This window comes from Dryas octopetala, chromosome 5 (genome assembly GCF_963921425.1).
Source record: "Dryas octopetala chromosome 5, drDryOcto1.1, whole genome shotgun sequence".
NCBI lineage: Eukaryota > Viridiplantae > Streptophyta > Magnoliopsida > Rosales > Rosaceae > Dryas > Dryas octopetala.
In genome coordinates, this window is record NC_141370.1 from 16,047,599 (window position 1) to 16,065,470 (window position 17,872).

The 17,872-nt window shown below is 37.8% G+C and overlaps 3 protein-coding genes across 4 annotated transcripts; 1 reads left to right on the plus strand and 2 right to left on the minus strand.

The window, feature by feature from the left end:
• Positions 1 to 2,811: 2,811 nt before the first annotated feature.
• LOC147284901 (GDSL esterase/lipase At5g55050-like) lies at positions 2,812 to 4,584 on the minus strand. The gene is made up of 5 exons (XM_086243816.1): positions 4,317 to 4,584; positions 3,948 to 4,111; positions 3,591 to 3,815; positions 3,251 to 3,500; positions 2,812 to 3,035 (listed from the first exon to the last, which is right to left on the minus strand). Exons 1-5 carry the CDS (start codon positions 4,582 to 4,584, stop codon positions 2,812 to 2,814), a joined length of 1,131 nt encoding a protein of 376 aa, XP_086099942.1.
• Positions 4,585 to 7,139: 2,555 nt separating this feature from the next.
• LOC147284902 (DHHC-type zinc finger family protein) lies at positions 7,140 to 12,407 on the plus strand. Of its 2 annotated transcripts, XM_086243692.1 has the most exons (11): positions 7,140 to 7,512; positions 7,761 to 7,875; positions 8,337 to 8,411; positions 8,535 to 8,606; positions 8,750 to 8,887; positions 9,713 to 9,746; positions 10,334 to 10,443; positions 10,825 to 10,911; positions 11,192 to 11,275; positions 11,589 to 11,654; positions 11,947 to 12,407. In XM_086243692.1, exons 1-11 carry the CDS (start codon positions 7,419 to 7,421, stop codon positions 12,119 to 12,121), a joined length of 1,050 nt encoding a protein of 349 aa, XP_086099818.1. In that variant the 5' UTR covers positions 7,140 to 7,418; the 3' UTR covers positions 12,122 to 12,407. The 2 variants fall into 2 exon arrangements, with proteins under 2 accessions (XP_086099818.1, XP_086099819.1); XM_086243693.1 differs by lacking the exon at positions 8,750 to 8,887.
• A 1,588-nt stretch (positions 12,408 to 13,995) lies between these two features.
• LOC147284903 (lysine histidine transporter-like 8) lies at positions 13,996 to 17,161 on the minus strand. The gene is made up of 5 exons (XM_086243263.1): positions 16,653 to 17,161; positions 16,377 to 16,513; positions 15,815 to 16,242; positions 14,845 to 14,976; positions 13,996 to 14,664 (listed from the first exon to the last, which is right to left on the minus strand). The coding sequence occupies exons 1-5, from the start codon at positions 17,087 to 17,089 to the stop codon at positions 14,179 to 14,181; spliced, it is 1,620 nt and encodes a 539-aa protein (XP_086099389.1). The 5' UTR covers positions 17,090 to 17,161; the 3' UTR covers positions 13,996 to 14,178.
• Positions 17,162 to 17,872: the final 711 nt, after the last annotated feature.

Consider the following 17,872-nt stretch of genomic DNA (forward strand, 5'->3'; position numbering starts at 1 on the left):
TGGGATCCTAAAGGCTCTGGGGACCCGAGCCGGGGTAACATCGCTCGGATCGGCAAATTCCCAATCCCCGGAGACAAAAAAGTATCTCCTCTTCCAAGTCTTCTGAGAGGAGGGGTTGCCCGAGAACAACGGCCCCGAGTAGGCCTGCAGGTTGTAGAAGCCGAGCTCAGTGTTCTTCGACCTCAGCGCGTAGGAGCAGAACAGGACATCCTTGTGTGGTACACACTTGTGCACTTTGTGCCACAAGATATGCATGGACAGGATGATCCTGTATACATTTGGGTTCAGTTGGTGCGGCGCCGCGCCGATCGTCGCGAGCCAGTCCTGCAGGAAGGGATGCAGGGGAAGCCGGACCCCATTCTCAAACATCTCGGGGTACATTGTCACCCATCCTCGTGGAGGTCGGCTCGGTATCTCTCCCCCGCTAGGCAATCTCATCTGTACAGACTCGGGAACCGAATACCTACCCCTCAGGTCCTTGAGATGATACTCTGTCATCTCATTAGGAATCTGATCGGCCTTCCACGCCAATTCCTCATAGAAGTCCGGGTCGATCGGACTCCCCGTCACCCCCTGAGCCGAGGTCGATGCCTCGTGACCCCTGTCTCTTTCATCCGAGCCTGAGGTGAGTCTGCTCGGGATGGTGGCGATCGGCTCGACGTCAAGAGGCTCTTCGTCGCCTCCTTCGGCCATCCCTTGTTCCCTATCGGAACTCAATATCTCGGGGTTTTCTTGGTCCCCCCGGGCTCGGCGCTCTCCACCTGGGTTGCGGTTCAGTGCCGAGCCGGCCTCGTCCAATTCTTCGGACAAACCGTCCCAACTCGCCTCACCCGCAGGTGGGCTTCGGCTCGGCTCGGCCTCACCCGCAGACGGGCTTCGGCTCATCTCAGCCTCACTATCTCCTTCAAAGGCTTCTCCCAAGCCGAGCCGGCCACTCGAGTCAGTCTCAGACATTACAAACACCTTCTCACTTTTCTCTCTCTTGCTTTTTGAATCAAAAAGTGGTTTTTCTCAAGAACTCTCAAGAACACACACCCAAAACCCGAAAATGCAGAAAACTCAAAAAGGAGGAGAATCACTTACTGGTTTTCCTCCGCCCAAAGTCTCCGCCCCTAACACACTAGGAACCACCTCGCCCACGACCGTGTCTGGTCAAAATCGGGATCGGACAACCTCTCGGACGGCGGTGAGAGATTGAAATTCGCGGCGAGAGAGAGAGGTTTCGCAGAGAAAAGAAGAAACTGAAGATGAAAGTGAAGAGGCAGAGAGAGAAACTGCCAATTTATACCCCCATGCAAACCGATCTCAACCCTTCATTTCTGGCGCTTCACATGCCAGATCTTGACACCTGTCAAGCATTCAAAAATACCCATAATGAGGTGACCCTTACGTTCCCCCATGCAGAAATCAAACGTCCCTTCACCTGCCCCTGAGATATTTTGGCCAATCACAAGTCGTCATGTGTTCGGATCTTCGAGAACATAGATTTGTAGGGTTCGGCTCGGATCAAACAAAGTGCTATCTTTGGGAAAATCCTTACATCTCAACTTCCAATCCACCACTGTCTGTTCGGATCGGAAGTTGGGGGACTCCTGTTTGTGGGAAAATCCACATCGATCCGAATAGCCAATCACAGCTCGACACGTGGCTGGTCAACACCCACCTCGGAGTTGACTTTCTATGGTCAAACTTTGACCTCCACATCATCACTGGTCAGCATTTCCTCTGCCAGCTCAGATCGAATTTCCACGCCGGGCCCACCATGTTCGGTCCGAGCCGAACCGATGATCTTTCAATGGATCGAGTGTCCATCTCACCACGGTCATTCCGGTTCGGCTCGGCTCGGCACAGGGCACGGTCTCTTTTCGAGTTCTGGCGTCGACCAGTTAGGGCTCGGAAGGACCCCAGTCTACTGGATCGGCTCGGTCTTGAATCCCATGCCCGATCCGATCACACATGGACTTATGTCTACGCATAAGAACATGTGCTTGTATCGGCTCGGCTCGGCTCTCCGCCGCCATTCCCGGGAAGATCATGCTGGGACGAACCGCCACACTTAAATGCACCTGACACAAATCTTCTGACAGAGGGGATATCAGGCTTGCATTCATGACTACTGGAGCAGTCTGCCTGAACCTTCCAGCCTTGCATTTAATGGAGCATTCAATGCAGCATTGAATGCTGAAGAAGCAGGCAGCTGAGCATGCAACTAGGTCTGACCAGGTGCGTGGGTCTCTGGCAACCATTCATTCACATGCAGGTATCTTACTCATTAAGGTTTCCTTTGCTTATATATATCAAGTCATATGTGCAAAAACTAGGACTACGCATCTACACACAAAACACTTACACAAAATTTCCACTCTCCCAAGAGCATACCCAACTTGCTGAGAATAACCCAGAACATTTGCCTTGTTCTTCCCATTCTCCCAAGTTCTTCCTTTGTTCTTCCTCATCCACCATCAAACACCATCACTGACTTCATCATCGGAGCGTGTTTGGCTGGTACCACACCGGTCCATCTCCCTTGACCTTGTTTCTCTTGCAGGAAGATCTCAACCAGCATCCACTTCATCATCCAGCAAAGCACCTGATCAGCCAGATCAGCTTATCTAAGTTGTTGCATCTACCTTACGAGAATTTGCATCAACACACTTCATTAATTTATAAGCTCTCGTGTCCAAATTTCTATGCCATACATTAAAGCTTGTACTATTAAAAATTTGTAATCAAATTGATGATAAAGTACTTGGTACGTACATGGTTTAATCATATATCATCTAATTGATCTTCTTAGACATCTATATATAATCATGCAAGTAGGGCCAACTGAACCAAATTCATTGGTGCCACGAACGGTTTGCCACCACTACAAAGAGTTGTAGCTGCGACTTTAGACGCAGCCTGTGTTGGATGGAATTGGTCCCAGAACAAGTAGCCTTCGCGATCTGCACACACATCCGAATCTTGTTTGCATGGCAACTCTGCATTGAAATTCCCTTTTCCGCAGCAAGCTTTTGTCACCTCCTTAAAACCTACCAAACAAAAGTTAGGCCATATAAACAAAATTAATGAATCAGCTTTAATATGAAAATTCTCTATTAGTCCGGCCAATATGTTATAATATTGTCAAAATATTGTTAACATGGACTATTAGTTGGGTGAAAATTTATTTAAATATGTGGTCTTAATTGACAGATCGACAATATAACATGTCAGATATCTGATAAGATGTTAGCTTAATAATTACCAAATTGAAAGGGGTTGTGGAGAGTAAAATTTGTCATTTGATATGCATCTGCAAGTGCGTAAATCATCCCTTTGCATTCTGAACTTAATTTCTGCAGGAGGCCTTGCAGTCCCGTATAGAATAATTGAGCATAAGCATTCATGGGTTCCAAACAGCCACCAGTTTCACTAAAATTACGCTGGAATGGGCAGCACCCAATTGGTGGAACACTAACTATCCCAAATCTTTTGGCTCCTAGCTTATGTAGGCTCTGCAATTGAAAATAAGATAATTAAAGTTTAAGACCAATATTCATTAGGATTAATATTTTCACTAGTTTTGAATTTATAATGTGACAGACCCTTAAGTGAGTTTCGTAAGTGGACATAAGAGTGGTCACGTAGTCTTGGCCAGTAGTGCTGCTGTTGCTCTGGTTATTAAAAGCAAAGTATTCGAAGATGTCATTGCTTCCAACGCTGATGAGGAAGAGGGACTTGGATAGATTCTTAGCCGCTGCAGCACCACCCAGTAATTCTAAGACAGTCGCAAATTGCTGGACCTGTTCCCCAAAGGAAATGACCTTTCCCTGTGTAGGTTTATATAATATATATTAAAATTATAAATATTTTCTCAAACTGTGTTAGACCAAGTAATTAAGAAAATTAATTACAACTTAATTAATTGCTCTGTACTTGGTGGGTATGTTCTTGTTTCTTACCCACTTCACTTTTCCGGTATCTTTCAGAAGGCCTGATCCTCCAGAGGCGAAGTTGACTCCTTTAATTAGCATACTAATCCTCTTGAGATCAATAGATTGCTTATAATTGTTGTTTAAAACAGAGAGAAAAGGTGGCGGGCTCTGATTGAAACCCAGTAAGTTGGCTAATCAATTTATAACACATGCACCAAGCAAAAAAAACAAAAAGTTAATATATACATTAAGATGATGATGATAATAATAATCAAACAAAAATCAAAAACCCAAATGAAAACAACAATTTATTAGAACTAGTCTACTACATATTAATAAAGCATGCAATTAATGACAATTAATCAACAGTCTAAACAGTCTAAATACATAATATACCAATGTAATCAACAGTGTTGTAGCCGTTGCTAAATCTGCCCGTTGGTATAGAATGAGGGAAATCAATTCCATTAAAAGGGACATCAGCCCTTGCTCCACATTCAGGCAAGTAATTGTTTGTCCCAACATCTACTGTGGAGTCACCAAATACGTAAATTGCTGGCACAATTGGCTCCTCCTGTGTCGAATAGGATCCATGCAAACCAAACATCACCACAAACACAATGACCCAAATAGAAACTGAAAATGATAAGCTCCTCTTGCCCATGGTAATTAATAGCTAGTAGTACTAATTTAGTTAATTGTGTGTGTGTGTGTGTGTGTGTGTGTGTGAGATATATGATCAGACCAATATTACACTTTATATCAATTAAGCTAGCTAGCTTGGGTTAATGGCTGCCTCGGTTATTGCAAATTTTCAAGAAAATTAGACAAGTCGAATAGAAAGTACTAGAATCAACTAGTAGTATAAACTATTAGATTCCTACTTCTAAAGGGTCATTGTCCCAAGTTCCAGTCTGGCTCCAAGTAGGCACGTTACTAGAAGCCGCATATGTACATGTACAAGGAAATTACAATAATTAAGGGTTTAGTTTGTTTTGATTTTGTTGGCGGAATTTTCTAATTGATATGATTTAATTAATCGCATGCAGCTAGATGAGTGATGACTGCAACAGATATAGCATATTCCATAAGTAGCATATCCATCTCTGCTTCTTCCCTTGTTAAATGTGATTTTAAGTGATTCTTTTCTGATGTACAATGTATGATGCTAGCTAGTTATAGTTGCATGAGTTTTGTTTTTTCTTTAAATAGTTAATGTGTATGAGATTCATTTGTAACATTTATGCACATTACCGATTGACAGTCACTTATATTTGCTTAATTAGATTTCAACTTTCATCTGAGTAAACTATATTATGTATCATATCTTGAGTGAAGGTGTAAACCACTTATTTAGGTCCCACTCATATTAGACACATAACAAGATGGGTAAATTATATTTGCTACATACTAATTTTGTCAACAATGGAGTATATGGATCATATTTAGGGATGGCAACTGAGCGGGTTTGCCAATATCATACTCGCCTCGTCTGGTAATCGGGTCCCTATCGGGGGTATTCGGTGCCCTTATTATTTTTTTAAAAATAAATTTTTTTATTAATAACATAATAAATTAATATAAATATATAATATAATAGATGAAATACATTAAAATTCATCATATTATATTATAATAACACTAAATTATAAAGAAAATACTATTAAATTTTAAAGACATACAATAAAAATTAAGAAAATAAATTATAATATAATTATATAATATAATATTTTTATTAAATGAGTATACGGGACGAGCGGGGACGGAAATGGTATTACCATACCCGCTTAATCGGGACAAGTCCTACAAAAATTTTGGGGGATGAGAAATTTTGCCATTCCTAAATTCATATTTTCTTGGGTTGAGGGGTGTTAAAAGGCCCAACAAACAAGAGAAGTACAAGCAAGCCCGGAATAGACTATCAAGCCTGTAAGTACAAAACTAGTTTCTTAACAATATGAGCTAGTTTGATGATCTAGCTATCTATGACAATTGTGATGCTTGGCGGATATAATAATAAATTAATAATAATAATAATAAGAAAATATAATAAGATTGCAATTGAATGATCGGTGATGAAGCTTAGCTCGTGTTACATAAAAAATCGGACGAGTTAAGGTTGGGTAGTGTCACTCGTGTGACTGTTTGGTTAGGACGTAGGAGGACCTGTCGGTGCACGTAACAGAACTGGACTATCTAACTTATCTGGTGGGATACGGACCATCAAAGATGTGTGGTCTCCTCTAATGACAGGTTTTCTAAAAAAAGAAAGAAAAAAAGGAAGGAACAAAGGGCGCAGGAAATGCTCTTTCTTTCTTCCCTGAGTAGTTGAGTTAATCCAATTTAATTCATGTTGATTTTGCGTACACACTACTTAATAATACGACTCTATGTACTATTTGATTAGAATTTCAATGGGTTTCATTCACTTGAATTATTAATTGCACATTATATATTATTATCCCCTTGCTCCAAGAATTAATTGCCCATTTGGAGAGAAAACTCTGGATTCATGCATCAAATAAATAAAAAGAGAAACACTTATGAATGACAATTAATTAATAAGATAATAAATAATAATAATAATAATGTTGGAGTCACAAAATTTGTTCAACGTTTTAAATAATTTCATACTTTTTTTTTTGGTGAAATTTTATACATTTTCAAAAAGCATAATATTACATTTGGAATATAATAAAATAATATTTGTGCATATCTTATACTTTTACGTTCTTAATTATTTTTTTGTTACATGAGAAAGAAATGTTAAACTTATTTTAAACCTAATTCATTGTCTCACTCACACTAATATTGGTGTGACCGTCATACCATCACTAAATGTTACTAATCCATATATGTTATAACATGTGTACATTTATTAATACTATACTTTAATAATTTGTTATTCACCAATATTTAAACACGTAGATTAATAATACTATGTGACGATATAACATTTACACACAAAAATTTTTCATCACTTAGACTAACCTTTTAAGTTTTTTTCTTAGTTAAGTTCCTAAGCCTGTGTATCATAATGGTTTTTTTTTATGCTCATAATATTAAAGTTTAAGAACTAATCAACTGAATCAATAAAATTATTTTTATCGATTTTACTAATTATATATTTCAGAAAATAAAAGTTAAAAAAGAGATGGCGGTATGCGCAATTTGCGCAAATACGCACATCACAAATCAGAGTGTAATTAGATACACAGAGGGACAGAGGGCACAGACGTATACAGCTACGTATTGAATTCTCCTCTCCCTGAAAAACTTTTCTCTATCCAAATCCAATTCCAAATCTAAATCCAAATCAAACCCTTCTTCTATGTCGTAGCTCCACCAGTTGGGTTTTCCAATTCCAATCCAAAATCCAACACTTTCTCGAGAAAGTTCAATTCTTGAGGGAACAACAAACACTTCCGCGGAAACCCAGTTGTCGAAAATACTGATGTAAACAGTTTCTCATTTCTTTTTTCTCTTTTATTTTACTTGATGACGATGGTGAACATATGCCGCCCTTTCCGAGACTCATCGTGTCGAGCATTGGACCGATGCTTCCGCTTTCTTCCTTGCCTCTCCGATCCCGGTCAGCTTTTTTCTTTCATTGTCATTTTTGTTTTTCAAAAAAATCAAAATAAAAAAGCAGAATTTAGCTGTTTTGGTTAAGCTGCTTGGTTCTGCAATTCTCAATTTAGTCCAGTATTTTGTTCTTATGCTAAAGTAAGGATTTTTTTTTTGCTTATCTCATATTACTGTTATTATAATTGTTTATACAGAGCTTGACTTTTTCTTAAAATGTTTTTATTTTTTGAATTTGGGTTCGTGGGTTTGCAGCTCGGAGGTCTGCCTTGGGTTTAAAAGTTGCATTGGTGATGTTACATCTGATATACGTAGGCATTTTGTTTCTGTTTGATGGAGGTTTGATAGAGAAAACTAAAACAGAACCATGGTATGCTATTGCCTCTGTACTTTTATTTATTCTGTATTTTACTTGCATTTCATTTTGTGGTGAAAAGCCTAATACATATATTTATAATGAAGTTTAGCGCATTTGTGCAAATGGGTTACTCTAGGGCTTTTAAATGGATAGGCCCTTCATAGTATTTTAGTTGCATTATTGAAGGGGAAGACCAGTGAGTGTGAATTTTAAATTTACCTCAAATTAGTATAAGTCTAACTGATAAGGCAGTGCCTGTTGTTCAGAAATGTGTGCATGGCGTTTTGGGGTAAAACTAGAAAAGTTATTATCACATTCTGTGTGAACAAAGGGTGGAACTTATGAAATTTCAATATTAATGAACTTGAAGGCAGAAATGACTGAGTCATCATATCTGAAGTGCTCTATTAGTGTTTTCTGTCTTGTCCTTAACTCTCCTACTTACTTGGCCTTTCTTTTCTACCCCTTTTCAGGTATACCGCTATATATTTGTCTCTCTTTGCTGTCACATTGGTTCAATACTTTGTTACCTCTGGTTCTTCTCCTGGGTAAATGTCAATGCACTTATGCTGCCTTATGATTGGATTTGTTTGAATTTGATCTGAAAAGTTGTTGCTTGTATTCCAGTTTCAGCTCATTGTGATTTCCTTTTTTTCAATTTATATTTTTAGCTATGTCCTTGATGCAATGAGGGCTGTCAATGAGTCAAATACAATATTCAGAAGAACGTCAACAACCTCAAAGTAAGTGTTATTTCCTTTATTTCCCTTCCTTTTGTTTTTTTATGTGATAACATTATAGATGTAGATCTTACAACTCTGAAATGACTTAAGTCATTGATGTCATCTTACTGTCTTATTTTAAAATTTATAACGTTTAAGCAAAGACAACCTGCTTCAAGTAAAACTGGAAGCGTGGTTGTGACAGTGGAAGGGAATCAGGTGGCAAGAAATCTTCTTGGAAATAATGCAACAGCTTGGACCAAACTGGTGATGGAGTTGCATCCCCCAGGAACATCTGTTAGGTAGGCAATTATTGCATAAGTTGTCAGAAGAGTATCATGTTACATAGAAACAAGCGGAGCCTCAATCAAGGCGCACACTGTTTTTTCTATTGGATATTCAGAATACTACATGGTTTTATTTCGGGTGGCTGTTAGGCTTTCCTGTGTTGATATCACTGGTTAAAAGTTACAGTTCATTCCTTTTTATCTATATATCTCTGAATGTTGATTTATGCTCAGCTAGAGTTCATGGGGCCAGCATCAACCAGTTGCGATTACTATTTGATAACCCTAATTAGTTGGCATTATGTCTTCATTGAGATAAGATGAAATGAGTTGTAAGTTTATTCTTAATATGATGTTTGAAATAAGTTGGCCAAAAGATCCGTTGTATTTATTGGCATACGCATGCACTTAAATGCTTGTAAGTGCAAAATCAAACAATATATTATTAGTTGAAAAAGGGAGGAACACTATTGTAAAAGAGGGGTACCAGTCACCAGTTCTGTTTTGCATGCCATTGAGACTTATTTATGGGGTCAAATTTCTGGCTTCCTTAGCTCTCAATCCGCAATTTTTCTTTCACTGTGTATAATACAAGCATATGTTCTGCCAGACTTTGTAATGATTTATTTTTAAATTCACTATGCCTTACAATGCAAACATGAAAATGTCCAATGCTTCATAATAACCAATTTGTTTACTGAGTTTAAATTTGTTTCAATTCAACCAACTCCTTTTGAATAGAACATCAATTGGAAAAGTTAAGTAAAAGAGCTCTCAAATTAAATAAGTCTTGGTAATTCACAAATATATCTACTGACTGCTTCCTTTTGGTTGTTGCAGAAGTTTGACATGCTCCTACTGTAATGTTGAGCAGGTAGTACCATCTCTATTTTACGTTTTCATTTGTATTATACTTCTGGTTGTTTATTTTAGATCTCATGCCAACATCTTTTAAAGTAAGAATTATAACTTTATAAAGTGATTTACAAGGAAAGACAGACAAGATATCCATATTAGAGAACAACAAAACCTAACAGCTGAAACTCACAATCCATACATCACTTTCCCAGGCCCCAATCAAGATAGATCAAACTAAAGGGAATGCTTCTAACAGAAAATCTATCCTCCCCCACAGAAAATCCACATCCTCCCTCGTAGCTTCAAAATTCCTATTGTTTCATTTCATCCTAAAAGTCCGAAGATTGCCATAGCTGCACAACTCCCCATATAAAATGTTTATTATTTTTTTAAATAGAAAAATGCTGCAGCCTAATTTTGTGTGTTTTATTCCATAAATTAAGTACTCGTATTTTAGTTGTTTCTGTATGTTCAATGGCCCTTACATAAATTTTCTGGAAAGTGAATCTGCTGTGTATCTTGCTGCTGTTAATCTGATGATTTCTTATTTACCTATAATGCAAATTTTGATGATTATATATTTTGCTTCCGATTTATATGCAGCCTCCGAGATCAAAGCACTGTCATGATTGTGACAAATGTGTTCTTCAGTTTGATCATCATTGTGTTTGGCTCGGAACATGCATTGGTCTGGGTAATCATTGTAAATTTTGGTGAGTGATTTTGTACTAATATTGAATTTTGTTTTTGTAATTTGCATTCTGTTTTGATGTCAGCAATAGGTATATTTCATGTTCTGTTTGTTGGGATAAGCTAAGATGATTACCAGTTGAATTTAGAATTGCACATATGTAGATTACTACTCTTCTTGTCAATGGTATTAAAATTCATAAAAATTGTATAGTTATACATATAGTTTTGAGTAACTTGTCTGAACCTCTTTGAAATTGTTGTCTATACTCTGCGTAGGCCCTTCAAATAGTTAATGTTTATGCATTTAGTTTTGCATGGAAAATAGTTAATGTTTATGCATATGCTTCAAACTTAAAAGTCCCAATTAGAACCTTTCATATATTTTGGCCTAAATGTCATAGGTGGTACATTTGCGAAGAGACAGCATTGTGCCTTTGGACTGGCATCCTGTACATCACTTACCTGAAGACTAATATAAAAAGCGCTTGGTATGGTATCTTTTCTGATGTCTTTATTTCATTGGAATGATTTAACGTTTTGAATTTGTTATTATGGAAGTCAAGTACAAAGAAAGAGATTGAAGAGAAACGGAAAAAGAAGAGATCGAAGAAAAAAAGAAAAAGAAAAAAGAAAGTCATTGATTAGATATTATTGTGGTCCTTGGGTTTTGCATATGAAGTCTGTATTTGTCCATGTAGGGTTTTATTTTCTATTGCAATTCATATCTTCATTTCAATCAAGATTTAGTCTGAATGTTTTAATTGCCAGGTGGAAGGATGCAATTGTGATATCGCTGTTAATAACTTTGTCGATTTCTCTGATCTTTCTGCTCCTGTTGCTGCTATTTCATAGGTAAATTTGTTTATAGTCGACATTTCCTTCTATCCCCTGCTTTCATGACCATAATCTCAATTTGGCAGATGTACCTAATTTTTAATGCTTTAACAGATACTTTCACTAGTTGTTTTGTGTTGTGATTTTGTCACTAGTAATGTTCTAGTAAAATAACTACTAAAACATTAAAACAATTGGGATCGCTTTCTCACTCTCCCCGTGCCCCAGCTTTGATATTTCTGACTGAGCACTACCGTAATAAAAGTCATTTACATAAAGAGCATAACTGAAGTGTATCACCTGGACATGATTTATTTTTTTATTTGTGCAGTTATCTTGTTCTGACGAATCAGACTACCTATGAGCTTGTAAGACGTAGGCGAATCCCATATTTAAGGTTATTTATTTCCTTTTATTCTCTTCTACCATGTAATATTATTTGATGGAAAATAATTAAATGTACTACTTTTCATGTGTTGAAAATATATAGTGTCATATTAGACTTGAATACCGATTCAGTCAAAGAACATATATGCGAAGGATACAAAATATGGTTAGACATGCTTATTCAGCTATTTTGTGGTTTTAAATGCAAGAAAAAGTTGCGTGATCCCTAGCTTGCATTGTGTTTCAATATTTGATTGGTTATGCTTTTAGATTCTCAATTCTTACTTTGTTTTGATCAACAGGGGAATTCCTGAAAGAGTGTATCCTTTCAGTAAAGGAGCATGCAGAAATTTATATGAGTTTTGCTGTGTTCGAAGCAGTAAATACAGAATGGAACCATTACCAACAGCTCGGGAACTCGAAGAAAAATCGAGACCTTATACCTGTTTGGATATTGTAACCTGTCGTTGTTGCTGACATTGTGAGCATTGTATCATTCATTTTGTCATTTTCCCCCTGATATTTATTGAGAATCTCCATTTGGAGCCATATCTGTGCATGCTACTGATGGTTAAGTTGGAGCTGTTTGAGTGTTTATATTTCGTACTTCAAGGCTAGATCTTTAGGCTTGTAGAGTCGGTTTTTGACCATATGGTTTTTTCTGGATAAAAGATTCCGAATTATGTGTGCCAGTTTATATACACAACATTGAACACTCCCCATGCATTAATGAATTTATTCTCTTCTAGAACAACCCTGGCAATATTTTCAAATAGTTCAAGTGTGGTTCAAATTAAGCTAAGCCCGTTTTTCTAATGTGATTGGAGCAATGTTATATGTATGTATCATATTTACTAGCCACGTATTTCAGAGTTAGGACCCAGCTATGTTGGTAGAATCTACCAAAAGATGTGATCACAATACGGTCATATGTGAATTTTCATACCTTTATAACTTGCAAGCCAATGTGCGTTTCTAAGTGCAGATCAGGTGAGACTGTATTAAGAAGCATCTGACTTCTTATAAGAGTGTGTGAGTGAATGAGTGTTTTGGATTTATAACACTTTTTGTATGTGACAGTTCTGAACAAGTAAAAACAAGAAAGAGTCAAAAGAAACCATTTGTATCTTTCATTCTTTCACCTCTACTTCCATGTGTTTTACTATTAACTATCATTTGGTTGGTTGAATAACAGCAGAGGTCATCTACCATTTGACAATGGTATCTAACCAAAACCAATTACTTGAAAAGTCTAAGCTCACCTAATATTCTCTGAGCAAATGACAGAAGCAGAGCATTGTTTCTGTGTGGCCACACTGGTTGAACCAATTGGTCAAGGTTCATCATGTGAACATTTAATTTGAGCCCCCTTCGTTGACTAAAACAAGTCTTACTAACAAACTTCATATCGCCGTTGGCCTTGTAATTGTGCCGTCATGTTTGAGTTTCATGAGCCCCTTTTGAGTGAACGTTCAGCCACGGAGTTGATTTTAGAGAACAAAGACTTGTCAATCATCAATGAGGCACTGAAGCTGCTTACTATTGCTATCGAATCGGTTGGTTGGTGGCTAGAAATTATGAGTTGGTCCACGACTTCTAAGATCTAATCCATTTCATTTGAAATCTCTATCACCTATTTAATGACTCCACGTTAGGCAGCTTAAGAAAATTCTTAAATAGGTTGTCTGATTATATGTATAGTATAATTACTTAGTACTACGACACCATATGTTATGCACACATGTCAATATATTATTAGAAATCGTATCAAATACGTAACACGACTGTCAACTACAATAATTCAATCTTTCATTTGCCGACTATAATGATCCAATCTTTCATTGGATCATATCATAATCTAATAATGCTAGACTCATTCAAATAAATATTATCACGTTGGTTGATGAACAAATTTAGTACCTAATTAATCTATTTCTTGTAACTATGTTCCTCGTCTATGCAATCAGGCGACCCATACTCTATGGGTTGAAGACGGCTCATCTTAATTGTTTGATGTGATGGTTTACATCCCTAAATAAAACTATAAAAGTATCTTTTCTCTGTTAAAAATGGAAGCCTAGAGGGGTAGTCCATCCATTAATTGTTGATTAATATATAGATATTTTTGTTGCTGAATTAAAAAAAATGAACTAGCAGGAAAAGATAAGGGAGATATTTTTGAGGGAAAGAGAGAGATGGAGGTATTTTTAAGGGAAAGAGAGAGAGGGTATATTAAGGTTCAACCTCAAAATTCTACGTATTAAAAGTTTAAAACTGATATTACACGCACCTAAAGATTCTATAATGTCAATTACAACATTTCCATGCCCAAAAAGAACAAAAAAAATACATATATAATTGTGTTATATTCTTCCCATTGAAACTCTGCACCACAGTACAAAACTACAACTAGTAAACAACATTTTTTCACAAAGACCAATGAAACAAATTAATAAGTGTAATTAAAATTCTCTCTTTTTTCATTTCCCATTCTACCCCCAATTCTTGGTGGGCATTCCACTATTCCCTTATTACTAAGGTTTGAAGAAGCTGACTTTAACACCAGTATCAATCACAACGTAGAGTCCAGCAGCAATCAAAAGCCCACTAAGAGCCAGGCCCAAGACTCCAAGAACCCAGTTGAGCCACCACATTGGGCCGTACATCTTGGGCTTCTTGATCTTGAGCCACAGGAAGCATGGGTATGCTAATGTCACCGGCAGTGCAATGCCTCCTACCAAACCTGCCACGCTGCCAAGGAATGGGATTGCCACGGCGATAAAGAAGCAGCCAAACCCAAACATGGCTCTAGCAATACACCTCAGCCACCATGGCAGTGGAGCCTTCTTTCTGCTTGTGTACTGGGACTCCATGTGGTCAAACATGGGCATCCCATAGATTTGGAATGAGCTCATTGCATTTATCACCACGAATAAGCTTATCAGCCCAAGAATGGATTGAGACACGTCTTCGGAATGGAAATGGAACATAGCTGCCATCATTCCTCCGTTTACTGGAATCTGTGTCAATTAAGAAAAAAATTAGAAACCGAAATGAAATATAAGTATCAACAGTTTAACATATTATGTTATTATATTTTGAATCAATAATATGATAATTGAATATCTGAATATAATAGATATTTGATAAGATTAGAAGTGCCGTAAATGTTTTTGTTGTTTTAGAATTAGAGAGCTTACCAAGTGTCCATAAGCCCAGTATCCACCAATTGCAATGGGGAATAGGCAAGCAGCAATGAGTGTGTAGGACACCTGGACTCCTCTCCACATAGGCACATGTGACGGATGTTTCTCACTGGAAGGCATGGTGGCCTGCAACACATAACATTAATTCACAAAGTTAGTTCTAGCTATGATTGAATAATTCTAATTTACAACCTATGTGATGGTTATGATCATCCTAATGAGTGAGGGGTTGAGGACCCAGCACTTTGTTTTTTCCTTTTGATTTGATGGACATACTTGTAGTCGAAAGCTAAAGTCATCCGTCCGATTTTGACAATGGAGTCTTGAAAGATAAGCTTTTAAAAAGCAGAACATGTCACACCATTTTTTGTAGCATTATTATAGTGAGAAAACCATGAATATGATAGAGTATACTATAGACTTATAGTTATGCTAGATATTTTATTTTATATAAAGCTATAGAAAGGTCATGATCGGTCATGGTTGGTATCAAACAAATAAATAATAAATAATTAAATATTCATTAAAAAAAACTTAACTTATTAGACTATTGGAATAGTTGTACTAATCAAGGACAGTGTGTAAGCAACTCCTTATATTTCTATTATTTGACAGTTGGCTTCATATTCATACGAAAATCGATGCTCAAGTGGTCAAAATTGTCACCGTCTCATATTCTAAGCCAGGACTTACTGTTAGGAAATGGGAAGCTTGTGCTAAAAAAAAGCATTATATGCTTGTATAGACTTGCAACGCATGCATTCAATTTGTTAGGTAGCTGTCATTGATTTAAAAAAAAAAACGATATTTGTTGACTAAGTTTTCTCGTTCCAACATGAGCTATTTTTGACTACAACGTTTTTTTTACGCAATTGATTGAAGGCACATTGTATATTATACCTGTAAACTCAAATTAATCTATGGAAGAGCAATATATACTAAGATTGATGGACTTGTGAATTACCTGAATCTCAAGGATAAGATTGTGGCCTCTGAAGGCAAAAGCAATGATCCCAAGTGCATTGAGCACACCAAACACTCTTTCCAACTCTGTGCCAGCTCTAATAGGGTCATATGAAACCCCAGGAAGCCTTCCCTCTGTTACAGACACCACCCACATCAGAGTACAATACGCAACTGCAGTGAGGGCACCAATCAGTGAAACACCAGCTATGGAGTTCAAGTTCGGCAGCAGAGACAGCAACACAGCTGCACATGTAAACACCAAGAACCACTCCACTGTTGTTAATGGCTTGGCAATGCATGTGGCCCCACAAACGAGCTCGAAGAAGAGCTTGGAGGTTGATCCACCAATGACTATAAGAGCCACGCAGTTACCACCAGATAGGTACATGATTGGGAACAAGCATAGCCAATTTGCAAGCTTCTCACCTGTAACATGTGTAAGTTTCATTTAATTAGAAACATCACAAAAATCAGTCACTCTAATTAACCTGGAAAATCGAATTAAGCAAACTAAATGGAGGTGGGGGGAAGGAGAAGAAGAAGAAGATTATGATTCATACCGAAGGTTAGACCGAAGAGTTGCATGTATCTGCTGTAACGCATGCCAGTTTCTACGTTCTCATGGAGGTGAACGAGTACCCATAAGGTGTAGGTCTGCCATATGAATGTTAGAGTCAAAAGGATTATACCCCATGTCCTGCAATCAAAATCACATAGGAGAGAAAGAATCAGGACGGTTTATGCATCCAACCCAAAACCAATCGGTAAAATCAATCTTCGAATTCCGATATGGGATTTTTATAATGATACGAATTGGTGGGTTTTGTTGGGCTTACCAGCCAAGGATTGTGAAGGCCACAGGAAGCACCAAAGCTTGGATACCAATCCCAGAGCAGAGGGTGTGAAACGCAGCGTAGTACTTGTTGCCATTCCTGGACTCGGTGATGGGAAGCCAAGCATCCTGAGGGTCAAGCTTTGTCATCCTTAGAGCCTTCCTCACTGGGCTGCCAAGAGGAGTCATGAACCTTGGGGTGAGAGACATCCTTGGAGTCCTTATCCCCATTGGGGTCCTTGGAGTCTTGGGGGTCTTGCTTGGCACAATCCCCGAAGCATGATCCCCATTCTCAGCCGCCGCTGGCACCGCCGCCTCGAGCAGCGGTGACCTGGACAAGGAAGGGGAGTTGTATTGAGACGGCGGAGCAGCCACCGGTGGCTTTGGTGCAACTGGCCTTGGTGTTATAGGAGCTGAACTAATCTCATTTGGTTCACTCATTTTGTTCTGTATTGGCTGTGGGATTGTTGCACCTTGCACACTCCTTCAACTCTAAGCTCCCTCGTTGCTTTGGACAGAACAAGCACATACAAGTATATATAGGGGAGGGAAAATAATGCAAATAGGACTAGCTGGGTTCAAGGAAAGAGCATGTGAACTGCTAACTTCTTTTTAGACATGCTTTGTATGACCATGACTATGAATTATACGAGAGAGAGAGAGACTTAGTTGGAAATAATAAAAGCACTTGTTTGACGGCCAATATTGGCTGCTAGTTTTTCTTGCTTTATGCATTTTAATTGTTTTATATTATATAGTATGTAATAGCAATTTGCATTTGAGCTACTAATTGTTGATTTTTGTTAGATTATGGGGTTGGATAGTTTGCATTAACTTTCATACTCATAATGAGGGAGGACTTGGTCAACCTATTGCCACTGAAAGGGAAAGAGCCAAAGAGGCCATGCCAGACCAGACTGCTATTATTTAATTGTAGGAATTTTGAAAAATCTAGCATGTGATATTTTGGGAATACAAGATTTAAAACAAGCAGCAAGCTAGTTGCCTTCAAAGGATGTGCATATATGGTAGTCAATATATGTGTTCTTTTGAGTTTGGACTTTCTTGGACCCGAAAAGAAAGAAAAAAAAAAAAGTCTCCTGTTCTCTGCTTGGCTTAGCTAAGAGGGATAAAATGGGATGAGATTTCTCAAGCAACTCTAATGCAATTATGCAAAGGCCATATGATAAATTTAGTCTCCTCAATTTATTGGGGTTTTCACTT